Raw genomic sequence first — 14,270 nt, 5'->3', positions numbered from 1 at the left:
ATAGATTCGGCATCTAAACATTCCAAAATGATTTATAAAATATAAAATTTAAATGTTATTACAAAGGAAGAGAAAAAAGCATCTAAATAAATACATTTAAAAATAAAATACAAGTCTTCATCAGGAATAATTTGTGTGGTCATAATCCGAAGGAGCATCATCATCAGTAGAAGAGGAGTCAGTAGAGGAATGATGCATGGAGGTGAAAACCGGTGGTACTGGAGCTGGTGGAGGAGGAGGAAGAGGTGTGGAGCTGCTTGCTCTCATGAGCTCAAAATAAGTATGCATCTGCTGCATTTGCATATGCTGTTGCGTCATCTGCTGGACCTTCCTTTGCATTCTCGACGCCACCTTCTTCTCTATCTTCTTCTCTATTTTCTTTGCCCACTTCTTCTTCCATGCACTTTCTTTGCTCTTCCACATCTCCTCATTCTGCTTCTGGAGTTCTTCATTGAGGGCATGGACCTGAGTGCGGACCATGTCCTCCACATCCTCAGGTGCAAGAGAAGGGCATCTCCAGTGACAGATGCAGGGGACATGGAGTTTGCAAAGCGGCCCCCATGCCATAAATGCGACCTTTATAAAGGTCACTCACTGTCTATGACCACATAGCATCCTCATCTACTGACTCTAGATTCTGAGAAGATGTTTCCTCAAGCCTTTGAATATAGTCATCCTACAGTTCAGTTCAGATAATTAGATATTAGTTTGGAGAACTATTTAATAAGTCGCTAATAATAACATATATTATCAATAACTATGACTTACATATGTGGCCTGAGATCGTGTATCAACCCACAGGTTTTTGTCTTGCCTGCGAGTGTGTGTCTCCTTAAACAACTCTCCAGTAGTAGGTGGCCTCTTCAACGACTTCTCCTGCAATTGGAAATAAATCACAATCTCAAATATGAAATTATAGATAAAGTAAACTGAATTTTAAAATCACATACCAAGTTCGCCTTAGTGCCAGCCAAAGTCGTAGACCCACCAATATGCAGTGACCCCCCCTTTATTAGATGCCCTGTTTGTCTTATTCTTTACAGAGAGATTTTTAAACTCATCCGTACCCCAATACTCCTGCAAGGCATGAAGAAAGTTGGGTGCGATCCAATCAGCAGTAAAAGGGTCCTGGCGAGCCTCAGTGTACATCTGTCTTAGTCGCTTTGCAGTTTGACTTTTCCAGGCCTTGAAAATCATCTTTTCGTCCTGGGGGGGAATGGAGAAGTTGCTCTACAGAAACACAATTTCATTAGAAGAGGTACAAACAGTCATATGTAATTACACTTAGTTAAAATTAATACACTATTATTACCTTCCAATCTTTGAACCATTCCATCTTTGTATCATTTGGCACCTTTGCAAAACTTCTGTAAGACGCATCAAACATCTTCTTAATCATATCTGTGACCTGATGGAGACCTTTCTGTGGTGATATCCAACTGATAACACAATAAAATAAAACATAACTACTAACATTCACATAAAATACGCAATGTTAGGCATATTTGATTGAATTACTTACCAAGTGGACCCATCCCATCTCAAAGTTTCTAACAATCTCGATGATGCTTGGGTCTGTGATGACTGCTGCCCGCTTACAGATGAGACAGCAGTGGATCCATCTCCTGTGCCCTGTGTAGCAGGTGACTGTGTGGCCTGTGTAGTAGGGGGTGCAGAGTGTGAAACTCGCTGTACTGGAGGGGGAGGAGCAATATACTCAGGATTGGGCACCATGATAAATTGCTCCTGTCCCCTAACCTGGGAGGTCTGCACTATTGCTGGTGTGGACGTCGAAGTCAGAGCGGTAGGTGAAGAAGTGTTGCCACGATCAGTTTGCTGAGTAACACCCTACTTACTTTAAATAATCATGGCAACATAGTAAATTAACAAATTAAATTAAATAATCATGGCAATATAGTAAATTAACAAACTTACTTACTTTACCTCATTTACTCTGATAGTTCAAGACTACCTTCATCATCATTCGATGAAAGTTCATCCATAATCTCCCCTAATACATTACAGAAATTTTTAATATAAATTTTGGCAGAATTTTCCCTAATACATGTTAATTTCCTTATATTTGTTTACCATTTTTTTACAAAAATGAAAATTTCACCTAAAATCAACTAATAAATTATATAACAATAAACTATTCAATACATCAAACATAAACACATCACAATCCTCAATTGTTCTAGAGCACATCCCCTTGTAACTCCACAACATGCATATTCTACAAACTCCACAAACACAAACAATCCCACAGCACACAATAATCAAGTTCGGAGAAGGACCTCTACGCCCTTCCCTCTAGTCATACAATCTCCAATCCTACAACTCTATCTTAGAAATTTTAAGTCTCTAAAAAACATAAAAAATTAAAAAAACTAAACCGATTAAAAGTTAGAGTATCGTACCAGGAATACAATGATGCAAAAAAACTTTCAAATGGTTGCTCCAATCACTCACAATGGCCAAAACACTAAGCTCCTAGAGAGAGAGGGGGGAGCGAGAAAGAGAGGGTTCTGATAATGGGGGAGGGGAAGAGGAGACGCGGTTTTTATGGGTTTCAGTCATTACAGACGGGAAAATCCATCTGTAATGGGTTTAATGAAACGGTGAGTTTTAGGTCGCACATTACAGACGAATTTTTCCGTCTGTAAATGGGATTGACACATTTACAGACGGAAAAATTCGTCTGTAATTTGCCACCTGAAAGGTCGGTTAAAACCGCCATATTTACAGACGGAAAAATCTGTCTGTAATTTTCCGCTATAATATTTCCTCCTATTTTTAAACTACAGATAGAAAAATCCGTCTATAATTGTTGTCTATAACGTTTGGCGCCAAAAGGCGGGCTAAATACAGACAAATTTTACAGACAGATTTTTCAGAAAATAAAAAAAAAAATTATTCCACAAATCCGTCTGTAAAACCGTCTGTAATATAGACGGATTTTAATCCGTCTATAAAATCCGTCTATATTAAGCACTTTTCTAGTAGTGTCTTTTTTTGCGTTTAAATCGATATTTTGTACTTTTTTCATCCTTCAGCAAACGCAAAAGAGGAAGATTTGTTGAGTTTCTAAGAGTCACAATTCTTCAGTATATGATTTACGACTCATTACATTAGAAAAATATATGCAAAGAGCCTAAAAATGAACAACAGATAATGTCATTGTCAAAATTGTAGGTAAGAATGAAGAAAAGGTTTATAATCTTAAATTTGATTTGAGATCTAGAAAAGATAAATCAATAAATAATATTAATTTTTAAATCTTAAATTAAAGGATTATTTAATAATAATACATAAATACGTTTAAAGATTGATAAGAAAATATATATATTTTTAAATCCTTTAAATATAAAATTAAATTTATACATTTAGGGAGAGTATTGAACGTCTTTTCAATAGTTAGTGTACAATAGATTTTACCTTAAAAAAGAAGTAAAATTAATTTGACTAGATTTGAGTATGCTAAATTTTTTTTGTGGGTGTCCAAACTTGACCGAATAAACTTCATATCTCTTGTGCATTAGACTTGTTTTACTTAAATCATGACACTAGTGAATAAAGAAAATTAAAAATATAACAATGATAAAAATGAATATTTTTCTCTCGTTAGTTTTTATTTAAATTGAAAAGTTTTTATCGGGTTACTTTACACTTTTTTTTTTTAAATATTACTATTTAACCTATTAATGGTTCATTTAGACAATTGAGCAACGAACTCTTATTTTGAAATAATTAGCTAAGTAGCCCTCATATTATACTAATTATTTCATATGCAAGACCATATTTTATTTATATTTCAATTGACATTAAATATACATTAAGGAAAAATTAGAACAAGTGACTATTTTATTTTATTTACATTTTAATTAAACAAAAACAAATATAAATCAATCCAAGAATCCAATCACTAACTTTCTTTCATTAATAAGCCAAAGTCATATTAGTTTTATAATTTAAACAATCTCACAATTTTATACATTGCACTAGTTCAAATTTTTAGCTCTTGAAATAAACAACTACCATAAAAGATCATTAAATAAAATATTAAAATATATTGAAATATTACAACCAAATTAAACTTTTTAATCTCAACTTTAACAAATAACATTTTTTTCATCACATTCATTCTCTAGTCTTCATTTTCAACAAATGCACTAAGAACAAAGCTAGCCTCCAAAATACTTAATTTCTTATCTACATCAACAATATTAAGACCCATAAAAATACATGTAGTAGTTTTATCTTTGCACACTCTAGGGTTTAGGCCCCTATTACATTTCAATTCAACAAAAGGTTGAATTCTTATAACTAGAATGAATATTATTACTTGCCATGAGATCAAACAACAATGTGAAGAATAACGAAATAAAAATAAAAATCAACCTTTGATAGAGTTGAATTTGAATGCAATCATAATGGAAAGAGAAAAAGAAAGAAAAAAAGGAATTGTGCGAAAATAAACTTGGAATCTACCATTACATGCAAAGTTGCCTCATTGTTGCCACTACATTCTCTCTTTCTTACCTCTTAACCTCCCTCCTTTGCTCTTCCTCCGTTGCTCCACTCTTTCGTAACAACATCCAAATTCAACCCATCCCTCTCCATCTATTGAACCAAATCATGCATTTTATCAACCTTTCCGAGTTTACAAAGAGCACCCAACAAAATTGTGGAAGAAGCTAGAACCATTAGCATTATAGAAGAACTCCAAAGCAAGTTTCAATTTTCCAATCATGAAAACCTATAAATCATGTAATCATACACAAAATCATCAAAAGGGTACTTAACACCATTCTTAGCCATTAACTCCAACACCTTAATTGCTTTGTAAATAATGGAACAGAAATTGAAGGAAGAGGGTAATACAACATGGTCCCTTATGCTACATTTCAAAACTAATAGTGCCTTTTCAAGGTCTTGGTGCTTCACACAAAGACTTTAGATGAGAGAATCCCACATAAAAGAGTGGGTGATATGCATGTTGGTGTTCATGAATTGTTGTGCATCTTTAAATCAGTGAGATTTAAGGAGGGCCCACATGAGAATTAAAAGTGTTTAGTGGTTGATTAGGACATTGTTGGTGTTGAACTCAAAACTCTCTCTACTATAGTAATGACAATCATGATCTGGGTTGTTGAATTAAATAATCTTAAATTATACTGCACACAAAAAAATAGAATTAATAGGACAAAAGTAGGAATTGAGACAAAAATAAAAATAATAAAAGTGAAAATAGAATAGATATGGAAGATAGCACCATAATTACAAGATTGATAAGTTAAAAGAACAATTACCATAATAGTTTTTGCCTTTTGAGTCTTGATAAAATTAAGAAAAATTAACCTACTTAAAAATCTAGAATTACACGCTCTTACAAAGGTTTTTAATCTCAAATTGCATTTAAAATTAATTAAAAGAGTATTTATGAGAGTTTATATATGTTTAATGTTCATAAATCAACACAAACACAATTCTAATGGACTTCAGGTGCTAACAAGCCTAAATCCAACTAAATTAAATAAAACAAGTTTTCTATTTTAAATAAAAATTTAAAGTATGTAATGAATAATATTAAAATAATTAAACTAAATATAATAATTAAATTATAATAGGATTCATTGGAGTCTAAGTTTTCTAAGCATGTGTAATTGACTATTTTAGATTCTTTTAACTCTAAATTAGGTCTATTTTTAAATAGGATAACAACCATCTTTAGTTTTTCTTTTATCCTCTTTGCCTTTGTCATGGGCTCTTCTAACGCTTTCAAGTTTTTCTTTTCAATAGGCCTTATTTGATTCTCATTATATAGCAACAACGCGCACATGAATACAATGGGGCACAAACTCTCTTATTAGAGCATTTGCAGTAAAACGAACCAAAACTTGAAAGATGAGTCCAACACTTACCATTAAATCCAGCGAGGGAGAGAGGAGGAAGAAGAAAAACTAACTGTTATATTTAAAAATAATTGTATTTAAAATTTTATAAATCTTACTATTTAAATTAGTAAAATTACATAATACTGTTATGTAATATTATTTTTTTAAGTTTTATATTTTACATGTATGATAAGATCTTTTAACATGTATGTACACATTTTTTAATTATAAATATTATGTATTATTTCTTAAAAACTTTAATTCATTTTTAAAAACTTAAATCAACATAAATTTAATTAGTTTTAATTATTGTTAAAAAAATAAATTTAATCAAATTTTTGGTCTCTATACTTTAATGTACGTGTGAATTTGGTCTTATTATTTTTAATTTCTCACATTTAGTTCTTCTAGTTTTTTAAGTATTCAAAATTAGTCTTTCACTGTAAAATTTTATTTAATAATTAATAAAAATATAATAAAGGTATGATATTTTATTGATTTAAACATAGAAGTAAAGAAAAAATATATAAATATTAAAATAATACATATAAAATATAATATGAGTATTAATTTAAAGTAACAGACCTAATTTGAACATTTAAAAAGTTAGTGTTTGAATAAAGAATTCTAAATTCTACAAAGTAAAAAAGTAATAATAAGAAAAACTTAGAATGAGAGTTAGTATAAAAAGAGTTATAAAATTATAACTATAAAAAGGTTAAGCGTAATAAAGAAATTTTTAATTTTTTAAAAATTAAGGTCATTTAAAAAAAATTATTTAATAAAAATTATTTAATTAAAATTTTGTAATATTTTAAAACTATTTTTTTACTATTTAAATACATAAATTTGTAATAATTTTAAAATATCTTATTCAAATAAAAAAAGGACACACTGTAAAAAGTTAAGAACTAATATTACACACGTAAAAAAGTAATTAAATTAAAAAATTATGGTTAAAAGAAATATTTTTATTATCATAGAAAATAATATATAATAAAAATATTTAAAAAGTTAGTATATAACTTTTATGAATCTTCAATAAACTAAAATGCTAATCGTAATATTTGAGCATTTGTGGAGCATAAATATATTTTTATAAATTATAATTTCTAAAATCTTTGAACTGTCGTTTGTGAGAATTGAACAGAAAGTACAGAATAAAGAAGGTATGCATAAAATATCTTGTACGGACGAAAACCAAGTATTAAATGCGGGTCCAAGTATCATATAATATATGGTGCATATAATTAAGCATTTAAGTTTCGATATATAATCTTTAAAATGAAAAATTCCTTATCGTCCTTATCTTATAGGCTCACCCGCCATTCACGCCAACTTTTCCGTCAAACTACCTGTCTTGTTAAAGTTCCGTCCATATTTATAATGCTAAAAATATTTTTATATTATTTTTAATTAAATTAGTATTAAAAAGTATTTGGTATAATGAAAAAAATTAACATTTTAAGTCTTGAAGATTAAAAAGATATTATATACCTTTTTACAAGTAAAATAATTATTACTGTTGATATTATATTAAATATATATAATAAATAAAAATTAATAGTTTATCTTAAAAATACCAATGTTATTTAATTTTTAAAATATTAAAATAATCATAACTATCAATTTAAAATAAATATAAAATGTAAACACTTTTAAAAACAGCTTCATTTAAGAATTTGTATTTAAATGAATAAGAAAACGAACGATATTGAGAAGATGATTGTGTATTTATTTTTAATAATTTTTATTACATATTATTAAAGTAAAATTTTAATTAAAATAAAAACCCTAAAAATACTTAAAACATTTATTTAAGTTTTTTTTTCTATTTTAAAACCATACCCATCATTTTTATTCTTAACTAACAACATAACCATCATTTTTGACCCGAAATTCAAAGTTATACAAGGTTATCTTTATCGGTGAAATCTTAATTTTTTCTATTTTGCTGCTAAATTTATTGAAAATAATAATACAATTAGCTGCGTTAATCTTAAACTATTTTAAAAAAAAGTTGATTTTATTAAAAAATATATTTGTTATATTAAAAAATTTAAAAAGTATAATTTGTTATTTGTAAATCTTTATATCTATAAGTGTTATTTATATTTTATTATTTAAAATATATTTTTCATGAAATAATAAAGAACATATAGTATTATATCATCAGAATCAACTGGTACTATAATATTATTAAAAATATTTTTAATAATTTTTAACAAAATCAACCCTTTATTAAAACACAAATATAAAAATAAATACTGTAATATTTTACTTAAACTTTATTCATTTTCATTTCTAAATGAAACAATTATTGCATAGAACTAGCTCTAAGCAATCAGTTTTATTTAAAAAAATTGGTGCAGTCTATATTTATTTATTTATTTATTTTGGGTAAAGATTTATAAAGTTTAAATATATTTTTAATTAATCATTTATTTTTAAATATATTTAGTTTTAAATTGTTTTAAACTCTCTTTTTCTCTTTTTTTATTAACAAATTTTTATAAAAAATTAATATATAATAATTTATTAATTAATTGCATAATAATTTAATAAGTATTGAAGACCAAAAATAATAAATTTTAAAAAGTCATAAATTAAAATTAAAATTATGATTAAAAAGAAATCAAAATCAATGAAAGTCTAGCAGAACCTTCGAAAGATTCAAAGCAGGAATCTAAATTGAAGTTCAACAACTCCAATTAAGATACAGAAGCACACGTTTGGTTCCATAAATTGGGGAGACTTCCCTTGCCAATTCCAAAATTAAGCTAGAGAGGGATCAACCATGGCCACTCCCACAGCATACCAAGAGCACCTTCCAGCATCACCCTATTGGCTAAACAAAGGTGACAACGCATGGCAAATGACAGCAGCAACACTAGTGGGTCTTCAAAGCATGCCAGGCCTAGTGATTCTCTATGCAAGCATAGTGAAGAAGAAATGGGCAGTGAATTCAGCTTTTATGGCTCTTTATGCTTTTGCAGCTGTGCTATTATGTTGGGTCCTTTTGTGTTACCGAATGGCATTTGGGGACAAACTCTTACCCTTTTGGGGTAAGGGTGCCCCAGCACTAGGCCAAAAGTTCCTCATAAACCGAGCAAAAGTCCCTGAAAGCACCCACTACTACCACAATGGTACAATTGAAAGTCCCACAATGGAGCCCTTGTTTGGGATGGCTTCAGTTGTTTATTTCCAATTCACTTTTGCAGCTATTACACTGATTTTATTGGCTGGGTCTGTCCTTGGTAGAATGAACATAAAGGCTTGGATGGCTTTTGTGCCTCTTTGGCTCATTTTTTCCTACACTGTTGGTGCCTTCAGTCTTTGGGGTGGTGGCTTTCTCTATCACTGGGGTGTTATTGATTACTCCGGTGGCTATGTCATCCATCTTTCCTCTGGAATCGCTGGCTTCACTGCTGCTTACTGGGTCGGTATATATATATATAATTTAGCACCTCCCCCCCCCCCTGCTCTCCTTTTTTTTCTTTACAATCATGCAGCAAACAGTTATTTTGTCAATTTTTATTTTTGTAAATTTGAGTTGCCATGCCTATAGATTTGTGTCAAAATTATGTTTTTGCTGGGTAAAACATTTGTGTTTGAGATATGGAAAATAGCAATTTAGTTTCGAAGATTATTACTATCAATTAAGTTAGTTTTTCACATTATAAAAAGTTGTCACTTACTTTTACAAAATAAACTATTAACATGTGCTTTAAGAATATTGATTAAGGAATTTAATATGAAAATGTCCTGTAAAAAAAATTATTAATGAATCATTTTTTTGTAGTTTTAATGTATTTTAACAAAACAAAAATATTTTTAAGTATCCTTAGAATACTGATGAATAAAATTATTTAAAGTTATTAGTCAATTTGATTTCCAGTGTTAATTTGATTTGTGACGCCAGAAGAATCTGATTAATTGATGATTTTGAAAGGAAAAAACTAAAGTAGTTTTTTGTAATTTGATGGACTGCATTAATTGGTAGTATATAACAATTTCAGCACCAAATTAATTTTTTAAAAATATTAGAGAATAAAATCTAAATTTATGAGGTGAGTTGATTTTTTTATTATTATTATGACATATAGCACTACTCTTATGATCAGAATTTGGGTAAATTTCCTAAAGCTAAACTTGGTTATACAGGTTGGGCCTAGGGAGAAGAGTGACAGGGAAAGGTTCCCACCAAACAATGTGCTGCTTATGCTTGCAGGTGCTGGCTTGTTGTGGATGGGGTGGTCAGGGTTCAATGGTGGAGCACCATATGCAGCAAACATTGACTCTTCTATTGCTGTGCTCAACACTAATGTATGTGCTGCTACTAGCCTTCTTGTATGGACCTCTCTTGATGTCATATTTTTCAGTAAGCCTTCAGTAATTGGAGCTGTTCAGGGTATGATGACTGGGCTTGTTTGCATCACCCCAGGTGCTGGTATGTTTTTCTTCAAATCAGTTCAGTTTTGTTCTTATAACCAAAATTCATGAAAAACTATCAAAAGATTAAACAACATTGTTAAAACTTTTTTAATTGAACAATTTGCTCTTTTCGTTTTTTTGCACACTTAAAAACTTTTTAAAATAGTATCTATGATCACTTAATAATAATATCATGCATGTCACATCTCATATTATATTGAGATACATTAAAAATTATAAAAATATTGAATAACATTTGTTAATTAATTTTTTATTTTTAATTCTTTAACAGGCATTAATTAATATTTTTCTTGATAAAGAAATGCTTATAAGTGGTGTAATTATCATGAGTGATAATGGTTATTTGTAGTGTAGTAGGTAGTTGTTAGTTGACATTAATAGATGCAACTTGAAGGGCTAGTGCAATCTTGGGCTGCAATAGTGATGGGAATCCTATCAGGAAGCATTCCATGGGTGTCCATGATGATCCTTCACAAGAAGCTAAGCCTTCTTCAGAAGGTACTCTCTTCTTTTTTCTCTCAAAATCACTCTACTTTTTCACCATTCCAATTTACATGTATAAAGATTTATAATAGAATTCTGATTTTTTTAATTATATTTTTTATTTTACATCCTCCCTCGTTTTACATTGCATGTCTTATCATATTTTCCCTTTTTTTCTTTTTACATCTTATTATCTTTGAAATTATTAACTCGCCGCTATTTATTTTAATATACTCTTTTTTATTTGGTTTAAATTAATGGGTTGGTGGTCATAAATTTCGCTTATTAATTAGAACAAATATTAATCTTAGTTTTTAGAATTTAATAAAACTATAATAAAAATAAATATTAAAGCGTGTCTTAGGTTTGAATCGCTTTCGCTATGCTTGCTTCAATTAATTCTCATTCAATAATGTTTGAAAGCTGGCACAGGAAAATGAAAAGTTCACATGTTATCCGTTGATTTACACATCTTGCCCCCACGTAAGATAAGAATTAGGCTTGGTTTTTGATATCAAACAACGTAGAAGATCGGTGAACTAAATCCCGTATGTTTAGTTCTTCTGTTTTAGAAAAAGAAAAAGAAAACCCTAAACAGAAATTTTAATTTTTAAAAGAACTGTTAATATTTTTAAGAAATTATATTTAAATAGAACACAATATTAAAGTGTTTTCAGAAGTTATTGTTTAATATTTTTTAAAATATTTAAGAAATATCAAATGTAATTTTAACATTATCAGCGGAATTCTCAGAAACTTAAAAAAAAAAAAAAAAAAAAACAAGCATACACCAAACACCCCTCGTGATTTTGAGTGTTAATGGTATAAATTTTCCTATATCTTGAACATAAAAAATAAAAATAAAAAAATCTTCAAACATTCTCATCAAGCTATTTTATGAATTTTTTATTGATGACAACTTTTGTAGTCCCCTTTTTGGAATACGCGAAATTCCTTCAACAAAAGTCAAATGGTATCATAAGAGGTTGATGTATCACACACTCAAAATTACAAGTGTAACGATACTTTGTTTACTAAAATTCAATGCACAAGCTTATTCCCTCTTTGTGGGAAAGTTTATCACAAAATGTTTCATTGATGAAATGGATTTTAGAGATTTTGTATGGTCACTTTAACTTGTTCTCCTTTTTTAATGTATTAAAATTTTAAATCACATAATTTTCATGCATTAAATATTTTTTCATTTTAATTTCTTAAATCTATATCAATTTTAATTTTAATTTAGTTTGTTTTAAACCTATTATAATTTTAATCAATGTTAATTTGGATTTAATTTTTAAATTTTAATAGTTTATTTTCATGATTGTTCTCAAATTTAAAAGTATTATCTCTTTAATTTATTTTTAACTAATATAATAAAATATTTATTATTTGCATCAAATTTTATTTAAATTTAAAAATATCCATATAATGTACAAGAAATTTATTGGTTATTAATATTTTCATCTTTCATTTGAAGATAATTACAATCATCATATTTGGTTCATAAAAATTAGAACTGTGCCAATATAAAAAAATTAACTCCATTTTTCTTTCATAAGATATTCTCTTATGTCAATATCGATTTGCTTAGCATTTTGGAAATTTACAACACACAGGTAGATGACACACTTGGAGTGTTTCACACACATGCAGTGGCTGGCCTTTTGGGTGGCCTCCTCACAGGTCTCTTGGCAGAACCACAGCTTTGTACACTCTTATTGCCAGTGACTAACACAAGGGGTGCCTTCTATGGTGGTGACGGTGGTGAGCAATTTTTTAAGCAATTGGTAGGGGCATTTTTCATCACTGGATGGAACTTAGTCTCCACCACCCTCATTCTTCTTGCCATACAACTGTTCATACCCTTGAGGATGTCGGAGGAGCAACTCGAGATCGGCGACGATGCCGTCCATGGCGAAGAAGCTTATGCCCTTTGGGGTGATGGAGAAAAATACGACCCAACTAAGCATGGATCATCAAAAGTTGATAAAACTTCATCACCCTTTGTTAGTGGTGCAAGGGGTGTAACTATAAATGTATGAGTCATTTAGATATAGTTTGGAATAGTGCTATTGTTATGGTGTAATACAAATGCAATGCTCATATGTAAGTTTGATATTACTTTGAGCTATAAATAATTACTTTTTTTTTTATCGATTTTTAGGAGACTTTTTAAAAAATAATTATTTATTAGAATCAATCTCTTATAAAAAATATTTGCATTAGATATGTAGTAATGACGTTATGAAAAAAAAATATTAATACACTCTTTTGAACATTTTTAACATATTTTTTGTTAATCTATTTTTTAAAAAGTCAAAATATTTATTTTATAAATTAAACATTTTTCAGAAACTGTTTTAACTTTATGAAAAATTAATTAATTATAAATTGATTAGAGTATTCAAAAGAATATTTATAGAATTAGAGCCGAAATCTTTTCACAAATAATGCAAGTTTAAAGTAGCTAGACTCAATCATTCCTTTACTTTAACTTGACAACAATGGTAATTTGTTAAACCATTTCGATCCATTTTATAAATCTTTAATTTCTTTAATGTCAACAATTTTATGTTACAAAGGTTATCTTTACATGTAAACGCGTTCACCACTATTCCATTTCAAAAATCTAGATTTATTTCTATAGAAAATTGAAACTTTTCTTCAAAAATGAATATAGGATTGAAAATTTAAAATTCGACGCACAGGGATAAACAAATATTCATGTTACAAAAATGAAGAAAAATAGAATGTGCAATATCTATGTTGTACTCCCAATCAATGTTTTCGTATCCAACGCTTTTGACTCGTTGACAAAAAAAAACGCTAAGTCAATCTGAATATTTGACCATAAAAACTAATTTTCTCCGTCTTTTTATTTACACATTTCTTCAATAATTTTTATGGATATTGATTTCTATAAAAAAAAGATTATAAAAAAAATATAAATTAATTCGCACGTAGAAACTGAAATATAGCAATATCTATTGATACAAATACTCCTAACACAAAAAGAAAAAAAAAATGCTATTGATTATGCCTACTATTGAATCAGACGAAAATATTGAACATAGTGAAATGGGTATCATTCTACCTGTTTTTTGGTTTATAAACCTTATACTTGGGCGGAGGGTGTGGTTCCAAGGATCAGGATATTCTCATGTTACATAACTTTTATATTCTGTACTTCTACATTTTCGTTTAAATGAATAATTTTTCGCTTCATGTTCGCGCCAAAACATGAATAGATCCTGATCCGTGAATACAATGAAGGGTGAAAACTGAATGACAATGCAATTTCACCAAATATCGAATGTCACATCAATTATTGAATAATCATGTACTCCAAAAAAATCGATAAAATGTTTGAATAGAATAACCGTTACAACACATAGCATACTCAAAATACATTCAAAATTTAGGGGGAAAAGG

General features: G+C 29.0%; 1 protein-coding gene across 1 annotated transcript; it reads left to right on the top strand.

The window, feature by feature from the left end:
• Positions 1–8,694: 8,694 nt before the first annotated feature.
• On the top strand, positions 8,695–12,880 carry LOC113850449 (ammonium transporter 2-like). The gene is made up of 4 exons (XM_027481004.1): positions 8,695–9,336; positions 10,062–10,347; positions 10,747–10,850; positions 12,455–12,880. The coding sequence occupies exons 1-4, from the start codon at positions 8,695–8,697 to the stop codon at positions 12,878–12,880; spliced, it is 1,458 nt and encodes a 485-aa protein (XP_027336805.1).
• Positions 12,881–14,270: the final 1,390 nt, after the last annotated feature.

This window comes from Abrus precatorius, unplaced genomic scaffold (genome assembly GCF_003935025.1).
Source record: "Abrus precatorius isolate BTA unplaced genomic scaffold, Abrus_2018 Scaffold9, whole genome shotgun sequence".
Lineage (NCBI taxonomy): Eukaryota > Viridiplantae > Streptophyta > Magnoliopsida > Fabales > Fabaceae > Abrus > Abrus precatorius.
This window is presented reverse-complemented; position numbering and strand designations above follow the sequence as displayed.

What these genes read in the sequence shown, in the direction of transcription:
- LOC113850449 (XM_027481004.1), top strand. Translation starts at nt 8,695, where the DNA reads ATGGCCACTCCCACAGCATACCAAGAGCACCTTCCAGCATCACCCTAT. An exon ending in GCTTCACTGCTGCTTACTGG is followed by an intron (nt 9,337 to 10,061) that starts GTCGGTATATAT and finishes TTGGTTATACAG; the next exon opens with GTTGGGCCTAGGGAGAAGAG. An exon ending in AGCTAAGCCTTCTTCAGAAG is followed by an intron (nt 10,851 to 12,454) that starts GTACTCTCTTCT and finishes TACAACACACAG; the next exon opens with GTAGATGACACACTTGGAGT.